The sequence below is a fragment of the Hippocampus guttulatus genome, chromosome 11 (assembly GCF_054856545.1).
Source record: "Hippocampus guttulatus isolate MCC_2025c chromosome 11, RoL_Hgut_1.0, whole genome shotgun sequence".
NCBI classification, from domain to species: domain Eukaryota; kingdom Metazoa; phylum Chordata; class Actinopteri; order Syngnathiformes; family Syngnathidae; genus Hippocampus; species Hippocampus guttulatus.
The window spans coordinates 11,509,397-11,527,222 of record NC_141271.1 but is presented as its reverse complement, the minus strand read 5'-3'; the positions used below and the strand labels follow the sequence as shown (position 1 = coordinate 11,527,222).

Here is a 17,826-nt window from a genome sequence, read left to right as displayed (position 1 = left end):
ACTGCCATGGAGCAGACAGGAGGGTCTCATCTCATTCAAAATCTGACTTTGAGTGCCGGCACAGCCTTGAAGGTGGTTTCTTTGACACCTACTTTCCAGCATGTCACCTGGATCCGACAGAACATCCGCAAGAAGGAGTGCTACTTCTTTGAAATAGGTGCCAGGTAGGGGAGCTTTTGTTTCTGAAGTCGCATGAATGACCTTGTCCAGTGGTGACTTGATGCACAAGTGTAATTTGTTCCGTGAACACTCTCACGTCTCTGATCATCTTTCCCCATTGAATGGAAATGTCATTAATCTGTTCCCGAAGAAACAACAAAATATACTTAAAGCAAATTGATTGGCTCTTTGAAAGACAAAATATATACTTGCCTTTGTTTTATGTTTAGTTTGACAGTAAACAATAGGAGTGGCAATAAATGGCTTGAAGCCTCTTTTTTTTTTTAAAGAATTTCTCGCTATCTGCCAAACTAATGCTTTTCGTGAAATGACTTGAGTCACTGCCACCACACAGCACTCACGTGTGTGCTCGCAAATCAAAGCAAAACTTGGCCAAACAACGGCTTTCATCCTGAAAAACTCGCAATTTGGATAACTTGTATTTCAAATCAACGCTATAGTTGAAAGTCTTGTTCCTTGGCTCGCCACAGAGAGGATGTGTGCATGTGCGGCTACTCCAAGAGTGAGCATGTGGCCGACGCCATTCAGACAGAGGTCATGGGTAGCGGGACCTGGGACCCGCTCACGCACATCCGTGAAGTACCCACGGATGCTTTCGGGGACATCAGCTTTGGTGGTTTGAGACAGACGACAACCAAGGTAAACAAAAACAACAATCTGTATACATACATGCAATGTGGGCCCTGACAATTGAGACCAAGGCAGTAGAATACTATTTAGGGCCTATTTGACATAATTTGTTCAGCAAACACGCCATAAGTCAAGTTTATTTATATAGCCCTTAATTGACAAACAGTCCCCAATGGCGTTGCTGGCCAAAAGTACACAAACATTTACAAAATCTATATTGAGCCCTCAGCCGGCCAAGGAAAAACTGAGAGATTTAATTAAGGGCGAAAAAAGATAAAACTTTGAGAAGAGATCAGAGATATAAGAACTCTAGGATGACCAGACTACAATGAATGCCGAATGGGGCAAATTTCAATTACATGATATGATGACGTAAAATATTAGCAAATAGCAAGCAAGTCCATTTAATGAAATGAAGCACCACAGGTAGATGCCGCGGGGGAAGTGCTTTCTTCATGACATGACCTGGGAGAATCGTCACAGAAAAAGCCTGATTTTGGTTATCGCCACCTTGTGCAGGAGAGAGTGAGGCGGGGGAGGGTGAAGCAGCAGTAAAACAGACCAAGTCGTCAAGACATTTTTGGCCAACATCTTTTCATGAATATTAACACAACTTAAAACGACACAAATCATAAAGTGGTTGGGATAACATGATGAGACTGTACTGTTTTGATTCTGTGCTTGGAGGAGTATAGAAAATACTTTGACAAAACATTATCATCATCGCAGACAATTAACCGAACTAGTGCGGTGGAAATTCAGTTTCTGCAATAAGCCCTGACAACAATGAGGCAGTAGATACTAATGAATGGTCTTTTGCTACATACATTTTGTCATTAAAATGCCACACGATTTGTCTGGATTTAGTGTATAGTTATGTTAAGTTTAATGTTAGCAGCTCAATAATGTCTGAGGGAATTGCGTTGTGTTATTGTATGATTCTGAACAATGTCCGATATATGTGTTATGAAATGTCTGTTGTTGTTATTTCTTTATCTTTAGTATGCTCGAGTGTCCACAGGCACCACTCCTGAGGTGCTTTACCAGTTAATGACTGAACAGTGGAAAGTGTCTCCACCCAACCTGCTCATCTCAGTCACCGGGGGAGCCAAGAATTTCTACCTGAAAACCCGGCTCAAAAACGTCTTCCAAAGAGGTCTCATCAAAGTGGCCCAGACAACAGGTGCTGGCGTGCAACTATAAAACTATGAAAAGATTAGTGGCATTCGAGCAAAACTAGAAAGTTTAGCAAGAACAACGTTCAAACAAACAGCAACTAAACAAAATCAATAAAATACCAGAATTTACAGAGAAAAACAAGAGCATGAATAACGTCCTATTAAACTGCGACTTTCGTGTGAACATCAGTAAAGCCAACAGTGATTTTGTGCAGGTGCATGGATCATCACGGGTGGAACCAATACTGGTGTCATGAAACATGTTGGGCAGGCTGTGAGGGATTACTCCCTAAGCAGCTCCATGCAGGGCCAGATTGTGACCATTGGACTGGCAACGTGGGGAGTCATTCATAACAAAGAAGTGTTAGTGCATTCGCAGGTACATTGGACACAATTCGATGTCACTGTCAGTCATCGTAGACAAAGTCTGATTAGCCGTGTTCCTCTCAGGGTTGTTTCCCCGCTCATTACCCAATGGACGTCAAGGGTCGACTTCCCTGTCTTGACAACAATCACACCCACTTCCTGTTGGTGGATGATGGCACCTATGGTCGCTATGGTGTCGAGATCGATCTTAGAAGTCGTCTGGAGAAGTTCATCTCCCAAAAGACTCTTGGAAACAAAGGTTGGTTGTTGTGGAAGTCTTTGGAAATGTTGCAATGCCAACGTTGGGATATGAAAGTCAAGTTCTGGAAACTGAAGTATAGAAGTTGCAATGTGGAACGTTCTGAAAGTTACGATTCTCATGGTGTTGTGGTATGGACTTTGGGGTATGGGTGCTATGACAGGAAAATTCTGGGATTACCACCACAAAGTCCTTTTTTTAATGTACTGCATTTTTGCATCAAAAATTCTAAAACTTTTTTTTTTTAAATATATATTGCCAGCTGTTGGTGTGACCATTCCTGCCGTGTGTGTGGTTTTGGACGGTGGAGGAGGCACTCTCAATGTGAGTTCTGTCTTGTGTCCTCATCCTCACCTCATTCTGACTTCTGACCGCGTCTTGTCCGCGTCCTCCCCAGACCATCTACACAGCCATGCTCAATGACACGCCGTGTGTGGTGTTGGAGGGTTCCGGGAGAATAGCTGATGTGATCGCCCACGCGGCGGGACTACCCGTGAGCCAGGTCACCATCAGTCTCATCCACCGCCTGCTCAAGAAGTTCCTCAGCCTGGAGTACGACAACTTCACCGACCTCATGATCATTGAGTGGACCAAAAAGGTAGGTGAACACAATCACCTTTTATTCTCCTTAACCCTTTCAGGGACAGCGGTTACGACAGTGGACAGCTTATCATGTTATCAGGTTACAGGGTGCACAAAAGGGTTAATTTTATCTGCTCATATTTCTACCTCCGGTGCCAGATTCAGGACATCAACAGGATGTCTCACCTGCTGACTGTGTTCAGAGGAGGTGGAGACAGTCACGGAGATGTGGATGTGGCCATTTTACAAGCACTCTTTAAAGGTGAGCTTGTACTTCGAATGCTTTTAGATGATTCCACATTGCTTTCCAGATGGTTTCCATCTCCGACCCACATTGATATCACTCAAACAATTTCCTGGAAGATTTCCTGCTGACTTAGCTCGAGACGATCTTCTGCCACTGTGTACTTGGGAGCTATTTCTGAGCAATTGACTGGCATCGGAACCTCATTATCAAAATCTCCAGGGAAAGCGCATCCACTGTGGAGCACTAATTACGCCATTAATGGTGCTGAGACACCGCGCTTACCAACAAAGGTCTGATTGAAGAACGTTGTCTGCGAAGTTCAGGAGCATTTTTATTGTCATGATTTAATAAGAAATACATGTTTAAAATATGACACTCTGCTCTTTATCAAACAGAACATTATTTTTTCAACATTTTACTTTGAATCAGTCAGTTAAATCACTGCTCTGTGTTATCATGTTATTGGGTTACAGGTTATCATTATTAGTGCAAGGCTTAAATGGCAGGGTAATTCGAATACAGTTCTTTCAACTTATTGTATTAAATATAAAATACAAATTGTGAACAAAAAGAGCAAAACTGTTTTTTGTGGTCCTACCTGCCAGTATTGCAGATTACCCAGTGCGAAACTTATTTCTGCACTGTCTGTTCAACCATTCAGCTTCACGGGCCAGCGCATCACAAGTAGTGGAGGGATGGCGGAGGCAGCTGGAGCTGGCTATCGTCTGGAACAGAGTGGACATAGCCGCCACCGAGATCTTCACCGATGAGAGTCAATGGAAGGTGAGTCGGCCCACATTGTTATCAAAGTGGCCAGATCATGTGTTTGGATTCACATTCAAGCTGTCACGACCATAAACATTTGCTAACCAGTATAGCAATGACTATCTTCCATGACTTAGGCCCAATTGTCAGTATGTGTAGGCCCATCTTAACCCTTTCATGCACCAATAATGACAACATGATAAGCTCTCCACTGTAGTAACCGCTGTCCCTGAAAGGTTTAAACGCCATGTTCTACATTTTCGTCCCATCCTCCAGTCCAGTGATCTCCACTGGGCCATGTTCTCAGCCCTGGCCGGCAACAAGCCTCGGTTTGTGAGCCTCCTGCTGGAGAACGGTGTGAGTCTGAGGGAGTTTCTGCAGAGCGAAGACACTCTGTGCGAGCTCTACAAGCAGCTGCCCAACTGCTTCTTCTTGCGCAAGCTGGCCAAACGTGTCCACGCCTCCTGTCCTCGGAGGAGGAAAGCGTTCGCCACCAGAAACCGCGTGCGCTCGTCACAGAGCACGGGCATCGCCTTGAGTCACGTGTCGGACGAGGTGCGACACCTGCTGGGTAACTTCACCCAGCCAATCTACCCGCCCCCCGCCATGATGTACCACTTTAACATGGAGGACGCAACATCGGTGAGACACTCACTCCCATCTTCTACTGTTTCATTTGTAATGACTTCCCACACATCCCATCTTCACATTTCAGAAGCCTCTTGAAAGGGTAGAAAATCACATTTGAAGAAGCTTGATGAATGACACTGCCGAGAATGATCTAGTGCAGTTCTGCACCACTCCATACTTAAACTAGTGGTGTGTGGATCTATCCAAATATTGATTTGATGGATACCAACTCACTATCAATATCGGATTGATACTGGAGTGATGAGCTCATTACAGTAGTTTCATTTTTGCTGTGCACCTGCGGTTTCATCAAACAGCTCCTGCCTCAGTGCCGAGCAGGCACAATTTTCTTACACAAAATCATTTCAGCAAAGAACATTGCTTAATCCCCTCCACCATCTTTCTAGCTGTCAAGAAGCTTGTCGGGTTCTCAAGCTCCCCTCAGGGTGGACCTCGCTGAGGCCCAGAGAGACCCAGCCAGGGACCTTTTTCTTTGGGCTGTCGTCCAGAAAAATAGAGAGCTGTCCGAAATCACCTGGGAACAGGTAAGCAAGATCGCAGAAAAGACTCTATACCAGTTACACCCAACCAATGGCCCTTAGTACTTTAGTGTGTGGGGAATTGTCCAATTTCACTTAAAAGGGGACGTTCAAGAAAATAACTTTGTATACATTAGACTCAATTCTATCCATCCATTTTCTGATCCGCTTTATCCTCACTAGGCTCGCGGGCGTGCTGGAGCCTATCCCAGCTGTCTTCGGGCAGTAGGCAGGGTACAACCTGAACTGGTTGCCAGCCAATCGCAATCATTCTATCTCACAATCAATTTGCAGTGCACAATCAACCTGCCATGTATGTTTTTGGAATGTGTGAGGAAACCGGAGCACCCGGAGAAAACCTACGCAGGCACGGGATGAACATGCAAACTCCACACAGGAAGGCCATAGCCGGAATCGAACCCTGCACCTTTGCACTTTCATGTGCTAACCAGTTGACCACTGTGCCGCCCTCGACTAACTTACCTTGTTGAAATAGGCCGGTTACGTTTTCACTTTCTATGGTTGACAACACAATGTTAAAAAGCAGGAGGAATAGTCAATTATGGTTAAGATCTTGATGAATTGATTGAGATCTTGGGGAAAAAACAGGTACAATGTTGTCATTGAGGAACATTAGAGGAACATTAACATCAATGGCAAACCAGATATTCCCCATGCAAGGCTTTATTTAAGAGATTTTAATATCATCAGCTCCAACAATAATTCGGAGCAGTTGTGTTACATCTTGTGCTCGCCTAAAAATACACCAACTTGTGGCATTCACAAATTATCTAATCTAGACAAAGTCTACTCTGAAAACCATGCAGGTAAAATGTATAATTTCAGATGCTATCATTACCTAATTTAACATTTTGGTTAGTCGCTTCACGTTAGCAAAGCTATGGGACACGATTAATTTTTACTTGTGCACTTAGAGTAACTATATTTCAGAATCTTTCCTGTGGTTGTTGGAAAACACTGTCCCATACCGTGTAGCTATCAGTTAAATGCATTGTATGCTGATTTCAACAGTGTACAGACTGTGTGTCCTCCGCTCTGGCCGCCTGCAAGATACTGCGAAAAATGGCAGAGGAGGGCAGCGATGCGGACGAGGCCGTGGAAATGCGAGACCTGGCTGATCACTTTGAGATGCACGCCATCGGTATGACTATACGTCACGCACTGAGGAGAACCAATGTCCAGAGATTATTCCATTGTGTGTGTTTGTGTTTAACTGTAGGTGTGTTCACCCAGTGTTACAGTGGTGGTGAGGAGCGTGCTAAGAGGCTGCTGGTTCGCGTGTCACGAAATTGGGGGAAGACCACATGTCTGAGATTAGCGCTGGAGGCTAACTGTAAAAGTTTTGTGGCATTGTCAGGTGTCCAGGTAGAGCCAACAAGCTTTGCATAAAAGACCTGAAAGTAAAGCTTGAGTAAAAGTACATTGACAGAAAAAGGCTATGTTTTATCTATTGAATTCATTTCAGTGGTGTAGTTCAAGAGCTGCGTATTGGCTAATGAGCAAAGTTAGCTAGAACATGTTAGCCCTGCCATTAAGTTTACGGTATGCCTAAAAAAAGCGGACGATAACGAAAATAACATTGACGTTTTTGCTTCACTGGATTAATATCAATTTACGGAAGCATGCAATTGCCAATGTGGAGTAAACAGTTTTTAACTGGGCTATTTTGTTTGAACGTAATGGAAACTCATTCAATCGTCTTGGGAAATTCATTTGAACGTCTTGGTAAAGTCGTTTGAATGTACTGCAAAGTTGTTCGAACATATTGATAATGTTGGAATGTCTTGGTAAAATCGTTCCAATGGTTTGGTAAAACAAAGGCTAAATTAAAAAGAAAAATCATGGCATTTTCCCCCATAATTCCACGAGGTATTGACTTGTGCATGCAACAACTGTGTACTACAGCCACTTTACAAGTGGACAGGGCAAAACTCATCAACAGTGAAAATTAAGTGAGTAAACATTGTTTATGTAAAGTGCTGCTGACATTGTGTGTTGTTTTCTGCATCATTAAATTTTTATTGTCAAATCAAAGATAATTGGGATAGCTATCCCTTTTTTGTCACTTCCACACTTATATACAATACCCTGTGGCATTGATGGAAAAATAGCATCTGGCCTACATTTTACCAACAAGTTGCAACGTCTTGGTCGTTCCAGTTGTTGCAGTGCGTTCAAACAACATAGTCCAGTCAGAACTGTTTACTCCAAGTTGGCAGTTCAATGCTTCTGTATCAATTACTTAAAATCAGCAATAAAGCATTCAGACTCTGTTGCATTATGAGACTGGAGCCAATAATAGCACAGACACTTCCATAATTTACTGTGTTTAACACCTGTTGCTCCTCAAATATTGACAAAGCCATGCCCCAATTAAGACTGTGGGGGATAAAAAAACAAACAAAGTGTATAATATATTCCCATGTGTTAGTGTGTGTGCATCCGTTTCCGTTTTCCAACAGGCCCTGCTCACTGAGATCTGGTGTGGTGAACTTTCAGTGGACAATCCTGTGTGGAGAGTGACGATCTGCATGATCTTCTTCCCGCTTATCTACACTGGCTTCCTGACCTACAGGTGCCCCTCACATTATTGCAGCAGACCAACCTTGGGGATTACGCTGCAGTGATCTGATTGGAAATTTCTGTGATACTACTTGTAATTTCCATCCAAGGGTGGCCCGGTAGTCCAGTGGTTAGCACGTCGGCTTCACAGTGCAGAGGTACCGGGTTCAATTCCAGCTCCGGCCTCCCTGTGTGGAGTTTGCATGTTCTCCCCGGGCCAGCGTGGGTTTTCTCCGGGTGCTCCGGTTTCCTCCCACATTCCAAAAACATGCATGGCAGGCTGATTGGACGCTCTAAATTGTCCCTAGGTGTGAGTGTGGGCGTGAATGGTTGTTCGTCTCTGTGCCCTGCGATTGGCTGGCAACTGATTCAGGGTGTCCCCGCCTACTGCCCGAAGACGGCTGGGATAGGCTCCAGCACCCCCCGCGACCCTAGTGAGGATCAAGCGGTTCGGAAATGGATGGATGGATGGATTTCCATCCAGCGGCACTGACAATCAAATTGTAATTTCTGGATAGATGTCCCTCAGATAGTATGCAAATATACCACTATTCTGTGCTGAGGGCTAACTGCAATCTGATTGGCTTCTTGGTCGGTTTCGTAATTGTCCAATGAGGTCATGACATCATTGCTTTTCTGTTCAAAATGTCCCTTTTAAAGGTAAAGCATGGGACTAGTGGTGACATTGTTGACGTCACAGTTCTGAGGTTGGGGTTTTGACTCTCAACTCCAGCCTTGCCATGTGGAGTTTGCATGATACAGAATATATGTTAGGTTACTGAAGACAGTAAAAGTATAATTCTGAGTGTGACTGATTATTTGTCAATATGTGTCGGGCTACTAATCCAGTGCGTAGCCAAAATTAAAATGGGATACGCTACAGATCACCCTCATCCTAATGAGGACGTGTGCTCTTGAGAATGGACGGATAGATAGTTGCATACTGTAATATGGTTTGCCTTATGGACCAAATCCATTATGTTAATGAGCCTTTCCCCATTCTTACAAGACCTGACGAGCTAATCCAAAAGCAAAATGAGAAAAGTGAGGATATCAAGACGGTGGCAAGCGTCACGGGAAGTGTGCTCCGATCAAAAGCTAAAAATCCGTGAGTAAATATTTATGTCCATCACTACATCCCATTGAAATGTATACCCATGATGGACCCTATTATCACCCCAATAGTGATCTCACAACCATGAAGTCTCTGAACTGCTTGTCCAGACTGGCTTGCTTGTACAGCTCGCCACAGGTCAAGTTCTACTGGAATATCGTGTCCTATTTCGCCTTCCTTTTCCTCTTTGCGGTGGTGCTAATGATGGACTTTCAGACCATGCCCTCCCCTGCGGAGATTCTGCTGTATGTGTGGCTCTTCTCTGTGGTGAGCGAGGAAGTCCGGCAGGTAAGAAGTCCAGTTCATGCAGGCTTTGTTTAAAGTAACATTTTGACATTCTTAACTATTGTGCAAGTACAAACAAAGCATAATCAATGTTGAATAAAAATAAAACCTACGGTATCTGTAATGAGAAAAAGGAAGGTGTTGGCAGAGCGAAATTGTCAGCTTGTGCTGTTTTAAAACTAAATCAATTTTGAAAAAAAAAATACTCAAGACTAAATGAAAAATAACTATAATGAAACATCAAAAGCCATTATAACCCTGATTTGAAGCGCCCATTTTGAGTGAGTTCCAGGGCTCATACTTTGATTCAGCCCGATGATGTACTTTGCCTAAATAAACCCTAATCAGAGGCAGGTAGCCTAGACAGAAGTTTTCTTTCTTTTTAACAACGAGGGTGGCATTGGATGTTGGTGGTCAATTAGGATTTCATGGAGTTTGAGGACATTGGAGCGTCAAGTTAATTTATTATATTGCTCATATTGTACTGAGTAGCCAAAGCCTTGTGTAAGAAATTTGGGGTGTTTTTTGTTTTTAATCTTCCGCTGTACTTTCTGTCTTTTTGACCTCAGTTGTTTTATGACCCTGATGGCTTTGGGTTCCATAAAAAAGCCAGGATGTACATCAGAGAACTTTGGAATATTTTGGATGTTCTGTCCATTGTCCTCTTCATTATCGGCCTTGTGTTTAGGTGAGCTATCGTGTCCTCCAGGGCAAACAAACTGTCGACTCCAGGCTCATCACGGCATCTCATCATCATTTGTCTCCTCAAGGCTAACAACCAAGCTATTCTACGCTGGCAAGATTATCCTCTGCATCGACTTTGTGGTCTTCTGCTTGCGGCTCATGGCCATCTTCAGCATCAGTCGGACGCTTGGACCTAAGATCATCATCGTCAGGAGGATGGTAGGAGGATCCAGATATGACATATTCCAAATAGCAATGATAACAAAGCAACTCACCAGCATCATATTTCTCTCGAGATGATGGACATGTTCTTCTTCATGTTCCTGCTGAGTATCTGGGTGGTGGCGTACGGCGTAGCCAAGCAGGGCATCCTGATCCACAACGACAGTCGACTGGAGTGGATTTTCCGGGGGGCCGTATACGAGCCCTACCTCATCATATTTGGCAACGTCCCCACCAATGTTGATTGTGAGCAAACACGACAAAAACCACACTCCATAACCACTTTTTTGGGGGGGATTAAAAAAACAACAACAACAACAAAAAATGCCATCTTGGTGTATTACCAAGCACAGCATCATTCAAATTGATAAATGACCTTATACTGACTGCTGTTATATACTGTTGCGTACCAATATCAACACAACATCTAAATATCATGTTGTTGTTTTTTTACATATTTGATAGTGAGAGTCAAGAAGAGGTACAGATAGTTGAAGTGTCCAACATACTGTAAATAGGAAATTGACACTCAAGCTATTTTTGACACTTTGGATTGGTTAATTATTTGTAAATACTGTATAACAAACCACATGGGGACTGACCATTAGTATCATGTTATATTACTGCCAAAAGTGGAACTAGCTGTTATTTTTTTCCGCAGTTGTAGTGACAAAGAGAACATTGCTTTCCAATAATAATAATAATAATAATAATACATTTTATTTATAAGTGCCTTTCAAAACACTCAAGGACAGTTTAAGATAAGAAAACCTCAATTAGTCTCACATTACAATCAAGAAACGTCATAATCCAAGGTCCATGTATTTAGTAGGGGTGTGCAAAAAAAAAATCACTAAACTATTGGGATTTTATATGCCAAATTCAATAAATTGATGTCAAAGTTCAAAATCCATTTTCATGATTTTTCAAAAAGCAAAGGTGATGCGACCACTTTTCTCCAGCAGATGACAGCAAGGAACCAATTTGTTGTGGTCAGTCAATGGCCTTCAGCATTCTGCAGTCACTCAACGTCATTTGAATGAGCCAGTGCCCGAGCCACGCGGCCGGCTCTTTCTGAAATAAATGTCTGAAAGAGTGACTGACTTTCATTGCCTGCATTGATTTAAATACTTGATTCAACGTATGTATTGTTTCTGGTTTATATTAAAGATAAGAATAAAAATAAGTGAAAATAAGTGAATCATCCCACCCCAAGTATGTAGGGTGCGGGGAAGAAACATCAAATCCATTTTGGTTGCGCTGTTTTGGCACCATGGAATCATGGGATTTGCCTATTTCAGATTCAGAATTTGACTTGGACTCCTGCAGCATGAACGGCACCGACCCCTTGAAGCCCAAATGTCCTGTGTTGAATGAGAACCAAACCCCGGCCTTCCCTGAGTGGCTCACCATCATCATGCTGTGCGTTTACCTCCTCTTCGCCAATATACTTCTGCTCAACCTTCTGATAGCCATCTTCAAGTAAGTCCTCCTCCCTCTTCTTTGTTCGCTCAACTGTGCTTGTGAATTTTACACAAACTCTCTGTCTGGCTGCTGCAGCTTCACTTTCCAGGAGGTGCAGGACAACACAGATCGCATATGGAAGTTTCAAAGATACGAGCTCATTAAGGAGTACCACAGCCGCCCCGCTGCCCCTCCTCCCTTCATCATCCTCAGCCACCTTTCCATCTTCATCAAGAATGTGCTTCTTTGCAGGCCAACACTTAAATCACGAAAGTTCAGTGAGTGCAACGCCACACATTCAGGTTTATTGTGTTACTGTTTCACTTCCGACTCAAATGGGATACTTGATCCCCCCCGCCCCCTTATTTGTATTGAATGAATGTTTTATACCAGCACGGTGGAGCTTAAGCACGTACGGGATGCTTCAGATTTCTGAAATTCCAGGTCTCAATCTGTTTGTCGGTTGTTTTCTTTTGGTGCGCCGATTTCCTCTCACATTTCAAAAACATCCATGTTAGATTCTCAACTCAATTCAGTTTCATTTTTAGTGCACTACGAAGCCACCACAGCTGAAACAAAGTACCGTTAAAAAATACCTAAACAAAAGACAATTGACAGTGAAACAACAAGAAAGTTAAAAAACTAATAAAACGAATGTGCACAGGGAGTTTATTCAATATTCTGGACTGGAGAAGCTCAGAGATGCACATTTCATATCATATAGCAGAATCTTAAAATGCATTAAGTGAGGCCAGAATAGCAGTAATGTTATCCATCTGATGTGTTTCAAGAGACAAGCATCAGCATTTTGAACCAAATAGAGATGTTTCAATAAGGGCACACAAACTCCAAACAAAAGACAAATGTTATAGAAAAATAAATAGATTCTGTCTTCTTACATCATATTATTTGAACCAGAAAGTCGCCCGCTAACTAACAAACAGATATAAGATTCCACTTCACTTTTGTTAACAGCGTGGGCCAATATTTTTCTCATCTTTTTTTTTTCCAGGGACTGAACTTCCTCACATTGAAGAAGAGGAACTACTATCGTGGGAGGCCCTGATGAAGGACAGATACCTCCTATCCACTCAGCAGCAGCGGAGTCAGACCATGGAACGTTGCATCGTGGACACTGCGCAAAAGTACGAACCTCTCCAATCTTGAAATCAATGCATCCATTTTAGCTTCCTGGCGTAGTTTTTACGTTTTCATTCTTTTTTTTAAAATTGAGAATAAACCAATTTTGACCCACTTTACGAATTATGAGTGGGCCTAAACCTAACCCTCCATGGGGAGAACTGGCAAACTCAACACTAAAAGTCCTGAGCCGAGATTTGAACCCACAACCTCAGAACCGTGAGGCAGATGAGCTTAGAAAAACAGTTTTTAAAATTCATAAAGGTGAGTCACGTTTTCGACAATGTATGTTCTCCAGGGTCAACGCCATAACCGAGAGGCTGGAGCGGGAAGAGGAGATTAGCTCTGCCATCCTGATTAAGCGTCTGGCCCGACTGGAGGAGCAGGTCGTGATCTTTGCACAATGATGCGAGCAACACACCTTATGTCCCATTGTATGTTGATACATTGAATCCTACCCGCAGGTTGTCCAGTCAGCCAAAGGCCTGCAGTGGATCATGGAGAGTCTGAAGTCCAAGGGCTTTGCCTGGAAAGAGGAGCAACCACTGCGTCTGCTATCAATTTTTTTCACCTTTTCAATACATTTCATATCATTCATTTCCTTATATTGATTCTGTCTTTTCCTTCAGCGATACTTCCAACAGGGAAGGACTCTTCAGAAACCCTGGAATCTGTGAAAGAGACAGACGGATTTCACGTCAAAGCCCGACAGTTCCACTATCCAAACAGCAAAGTCACTCGCTTCCCTGTACCTGAGGAGAAAGTGCCGTGGGAGGTATTCAGCATTTACATTTCACCCTCTGATCCACACTGCACTGCTTCGTATATTACTCACTCACTTTTTATTTTTTATTTTATTTTTTTTTAGGTCAGCTTCACCTCATACACGCCTTCATATTTTAGCTCAGAGGACAATGTAGATGGGTATGTTTTATGTTATTACACTTGGAGAGGAGGGATGGTTAGAAAGGAAAAGAAGCAGTAAAACAGGCCAAAATCCAGATCTGAAATCCAGCATGGCACATGAGATATCTAGCTAGCAATCCAGCTGAACGATCCCTGCCTTTTAGCGACTTGATTCTATTGTTGTCTTCTTCACAGATCAGACACTGAAGTCTTGGAAAATTACAGGTATGATGTTTAGATAAATGGATGTTAATTGATGGTCCGCGACAGTAAACCTAACATCATGTATCTGACTGCCTTTTGACACTAGAAACCCTGGAGGCAGGACTGGCATCAGAGGTCAGGGTTCACTCAGTCATCTTGGTCCAAATCTGCAAGTAGACCTCGTGATTACACGGTGGGTCTATTTCAAGAAATATAACAGGACTGTACTCTCAATTTGTGCATATAATAATCAGAGGGCTTACAGTATATCTTCTTTTTCTAGTTTGCGGGACAGTGGGCGCTCAGTTTTGGAGTTTCTGGCAGTTGAAGACAAGCAGCAAAGGATGGTTCTACCAGGGGTGAGTACGGCTGTGCTTTTTAACCTGGGAGTAGGTCACGTGACATTGATGTGACGCCCCACATTTCACGAACCCCCACAGGGACCGGTTGAATCTGCAGAACGTCTGCCATCAACTCTGATGAGAACCATGGGCGAGAGCTTATATGAAAAATTATGCGAAAAGATAGCGGAGGGAATACTGGTAGGTTTATTTCAACACTTTGTTGAATAAATGTTAATGTTTCTAAATGTGTTTCTTGTCATTTAAGTAAATATAGTTGAAAATTGTCAGGGTTGGAACTCTACTTGTCACCAAGAATACAGAAGGAAGCAACTCAATATATCCTTCTATTTTGGACAGTCTACAATAATTCTACAGACATTTTACTCAAACATACACAATATCAAACTTTCTTTTCATAATATTACAATTGTAAATTTAAAAATATGGTATTTTATCTGGAAAATATATTTTTTCTCAGAATATGAAACTTCATTTTCTCAAAAATATATTACCATTTTAGCCATAGTACGACTTTCTGATTTATTCCCCAAATGTTTTTTCTAAATTTTTAGCTAAAAAAGAGCCAACTTTTTATCTCTACAGTATATACCGGTAACTTTGCCGTACTCTAACGTTTTTTTTTCTCAAAAAAAAAAAGAAGACTTTTCACTTTATCCTCATACCATAATGGTTCTAATCTTGAAAGCATACTTTTATTTTGAAAATAGACAAATTTCTTGAAAACATACAACTTCATTCTTGTAATGTTATTTATTTCTTCTCATATTACCACTTTTGCCCTGAAAGTCTATGACCACTGTCATAATATGGCACCTCTAATCTTTTCATGAAAATACACGACTGTCTTCTTATTTCTTATTTTATTCTTTTTGCCTTTGTTACTCTTATTTGTCACAACTTCAGGTGTTTGAAGGTTACGTGGATGACGTCAGAAACACAGACAATGCCTGGATAGAGACCACCGTCCTCAACCTTCACCTTGACTCAAGTGAGGATTCGGAGGATATCGTCAACATGGTGAGAGCCGCCATCGAACATTTTTACGAGTTGTGCCATCAATCGATAACCTGACCCTGACACCCCCCCCCCCCCGCCCCGCCCCTTCCCTCCCAGGCGGCGTGCAGTCGCGGCTCTCTGCAATGGCAGGAGGTGAGCTGCAAAAACGGACTTTGTTCAGACCAAAGCGACTCACTGCGGCGGGTCGCCATGCTGTATAACAGGAATTCATAACGCTCATGTCGATATCCATTTCATATTATTACATTTTGCTCGAATGTCATGCACAACCTTTCTGGTGTTCAGCGTTACACCTGTATGTTGCTCACAGCTGACTCCCTAACATGCATCTCTCCATAATCCATAAACAGATGTCCGACAACTAGTCATTATCTTGGACCATAATAAACCACATGTATACATACCTGAAAATGGAAAACAATAAGTCTAGAGTAAATTGTGCCAATTAATTAATTGAGGCCGACTCGAGTATAATGCCTGCACTAACCTTGAGCGCCTCTAGAGGCACTATGTTTGTTTTGGGGTTATTTGTCAGTCTTTTGTTGGGAAGGATGCTATAATATGAGAGTTTTGAGTTCGTTTTGCAGCTTAGAGATTAATAACTTTGATTCAAACACGCACACAATCCAGTTCTCATGTGCACGTTTATTGTCTAGTCTACATGGGAATTTGAGCAAGTACGTCACAAAGAAAAATAACTACAGGGATAGGAGTTGCAAAGAATGAGAACATCTGCAAAGACTACTTGAATGTTTACTTCTAGATGGGACAGTATATTAAATGTGTCCCTGCTGCCATTGTATTTTAGTGTGAGTTTATGATTTTTGTTACTTTAAATTAATCGAGAACTTTTAAATAAATAAATAAACAGAGCACTATTTTGTCATCTTTGTCACCTTCTTTTGAATACTGTGGCTCTTACGCTGTATGCTACACTGACTGAAAATGTCATTATGCTTTTTTTTTTTTTTTGTATATGATGGTGCTCATGCATGAAACACGTGCCGGACATGTCTTAAGCATTTTTTTGTATTTTTTAATAATAATACATATTTCTTATGATAGGAATTTTGCAGCATTCGATTTTTTGTTTACCAAGGTGCTTAAACCAGGGGTCACCAACATGGAACCCATGGGCAAGCAATCCCCCACAAGGACCATTTCAGTAGCCCATGGGCTGGTCCTAAATATAGTTCACCATCGGACATTGTGATTTCTCAATGCTGAAGTGATGATGTGAAAATTGAGTTGATAGCAATAAAACTGTAGTATTATTGATCGTTCTTACCTTAATTCATTGTTGGCAATTACAATTAGTAATTAATTCACAACCTTGATGTCTTCACATGGATAAATACAATTAATCATTCATTGTTTTTGCTATTCGTCATTAATAATGACGAATAGCAAAAACGAAAATGAAAGGTAATTTGAGCAAATGTGCTATTTCGGAAGTAGCACGCCACATTGGTGTGTAGCATAATACTGTAGCACAAACTTTCAAAGGTTACTTAACCCTGTGCTACACTTACCAGACACATCATTATCAATTTCAATGGAATTCAATTGTGCTCTTCTTTGAAACGGAAAATACCTTTTGTAGCACAAAGAGTTGCTGATTGCCACGATCTTTCATATGCTAGAATGATTATGTATGCTTCTTAATTTCTGCACTATTTTGAATTGTTTATTAGGGGTTTGCAGTTTTCAGTAGTGTAGAACTACGCTACCCTGTATCAGTGTAATTACTAACAGTATTTTTTACTCTGTGATAACTACAACCACAACATAATACAAAAATAACATCGATCCATTTTCTCATCCGCTTATTCTCACGAGGTTCGCGGGTGTGCTGGAGCCTATACCAGCTGTCCTACGGGCAGTAGGTGGGGTTCACCCTGAACTGGTTGCCAGCCAATCGCAGACAAAAATAAGAGTTTCAATTAATTTTGATTCATCTCTTCTCCTTTTATCGTGCAAGCGTACCTAATATTCTGACAGTTTCTCTGTTGCGCGCAATCTAAAATTGTGCCAGCCCAGCAGATTTGTGATTGTTTTTGTGCACTGCACCTGTCACGTAGCAGTTTCGTGTAAACACGCAATGGTACAGCTAGAGGAGGCCAGTATCGGTTTCCACACCCTCATTCCTCCTGCGTAATAACATGTGCCTCTGCCAAAAATATTTTGAACCTCGTGAGTGAGATTGCCCCATGTTTGGCTGTGGTGTGTGTGGTATTGAAAACCTAATGAGGCTCTCGACGCTGCAAATAAGGTTATTTTAACGTACAATCTTGTAAGGAGATTTTTTTTTACAAGCAATCAAGTCACAAACACACATTGGCATGTTTTTTTTCCCACTGATCACAACAAAAAATGTACATTTACTGTACGTCTATGAAAGTTAAATGAATAACTGAGACTCGAGAAGAACTGACAGCTATGAAAGAAAATGTATGTATGTACTAT

At 41.9% G+C, this 17,826-nt stretch overlaps 1 protein-coding gene across 1 annotated transcript; it reads left to right on the top strand.

Moving 5' to 3' along the window:
• Positions 1-16,244, top strand: trpm2 (transient receptor potential cation channel, subfamily M, member 2). The gene is made up of 32 exons (XM_086123653.1): positions 1-164; positions 651-819; positions 1,813-1,993; positions 2,204-2,367; positions 2,439-2,613; positions 2,876-2,937; positions 3,011-3,211; positions 3,355-3,457; positions 4,104-4,225; positions 4,484-4,849; positions 5,245-5,382; positions 6,409-6,538; positions 6,617-6,762; positions 7,860-7,972; positions 8,969-9,067; positions 9,145-9,361; positions 9,928-10,046; positions 10,129-10,261; positions 10,339-10,510; positions 11,566-11,746; positions 11,825-12,006; positions 12,741-12,873; positions 13,167-13,254; positions 13,333-13,417; positions 13,498-13,643; positions 13,737-13,792; positions 13,970-13,999; positions 14,085-14,171; positions 14,262-14,337; positions 14,419-14,520; positions 15,247-15,360; positions 15,457-16,244. The coding sequence occupies exons 1-32, from the start codon at positions 7-9 to the stop codon at positions 15,571-15,573; spliced, it is 4,365 nt and encodes a 1,454-aa protein (XP_085979779.1). The 5' UTR covers positions 1-6; the 3' UTR covers positions 15,574-16,244.
• The last annotated feature ends 1,582 nt before the right edge of the window (positions 16,245-17,826 follow it).

Excerpts from the sequence above, each read along its gene's own strand:
- trpm2 (XM_086123653.1), top strand. The coding sequence starts at position 7 with ATGGAGCAGACAGGAGGGTCTCATCTCATTCAAAATCTGACTTTGAGT. Across the intron at positions 13,418-13,497 it reads GAAAGAGGAGCAACCACTGC|CGATACTTCCAACAGGGAAG; the intron begins GTCTGCTATCAA and ends CTTTTCCTTCAG. Across the intron at positions 14,521-15,246 it reads AGATAGCGGAGGGAATACTG|GTGTTTGAAGGTTACGTGGA; the intron begins GTAGGTTTATTT and ends TCACAACTTCAG.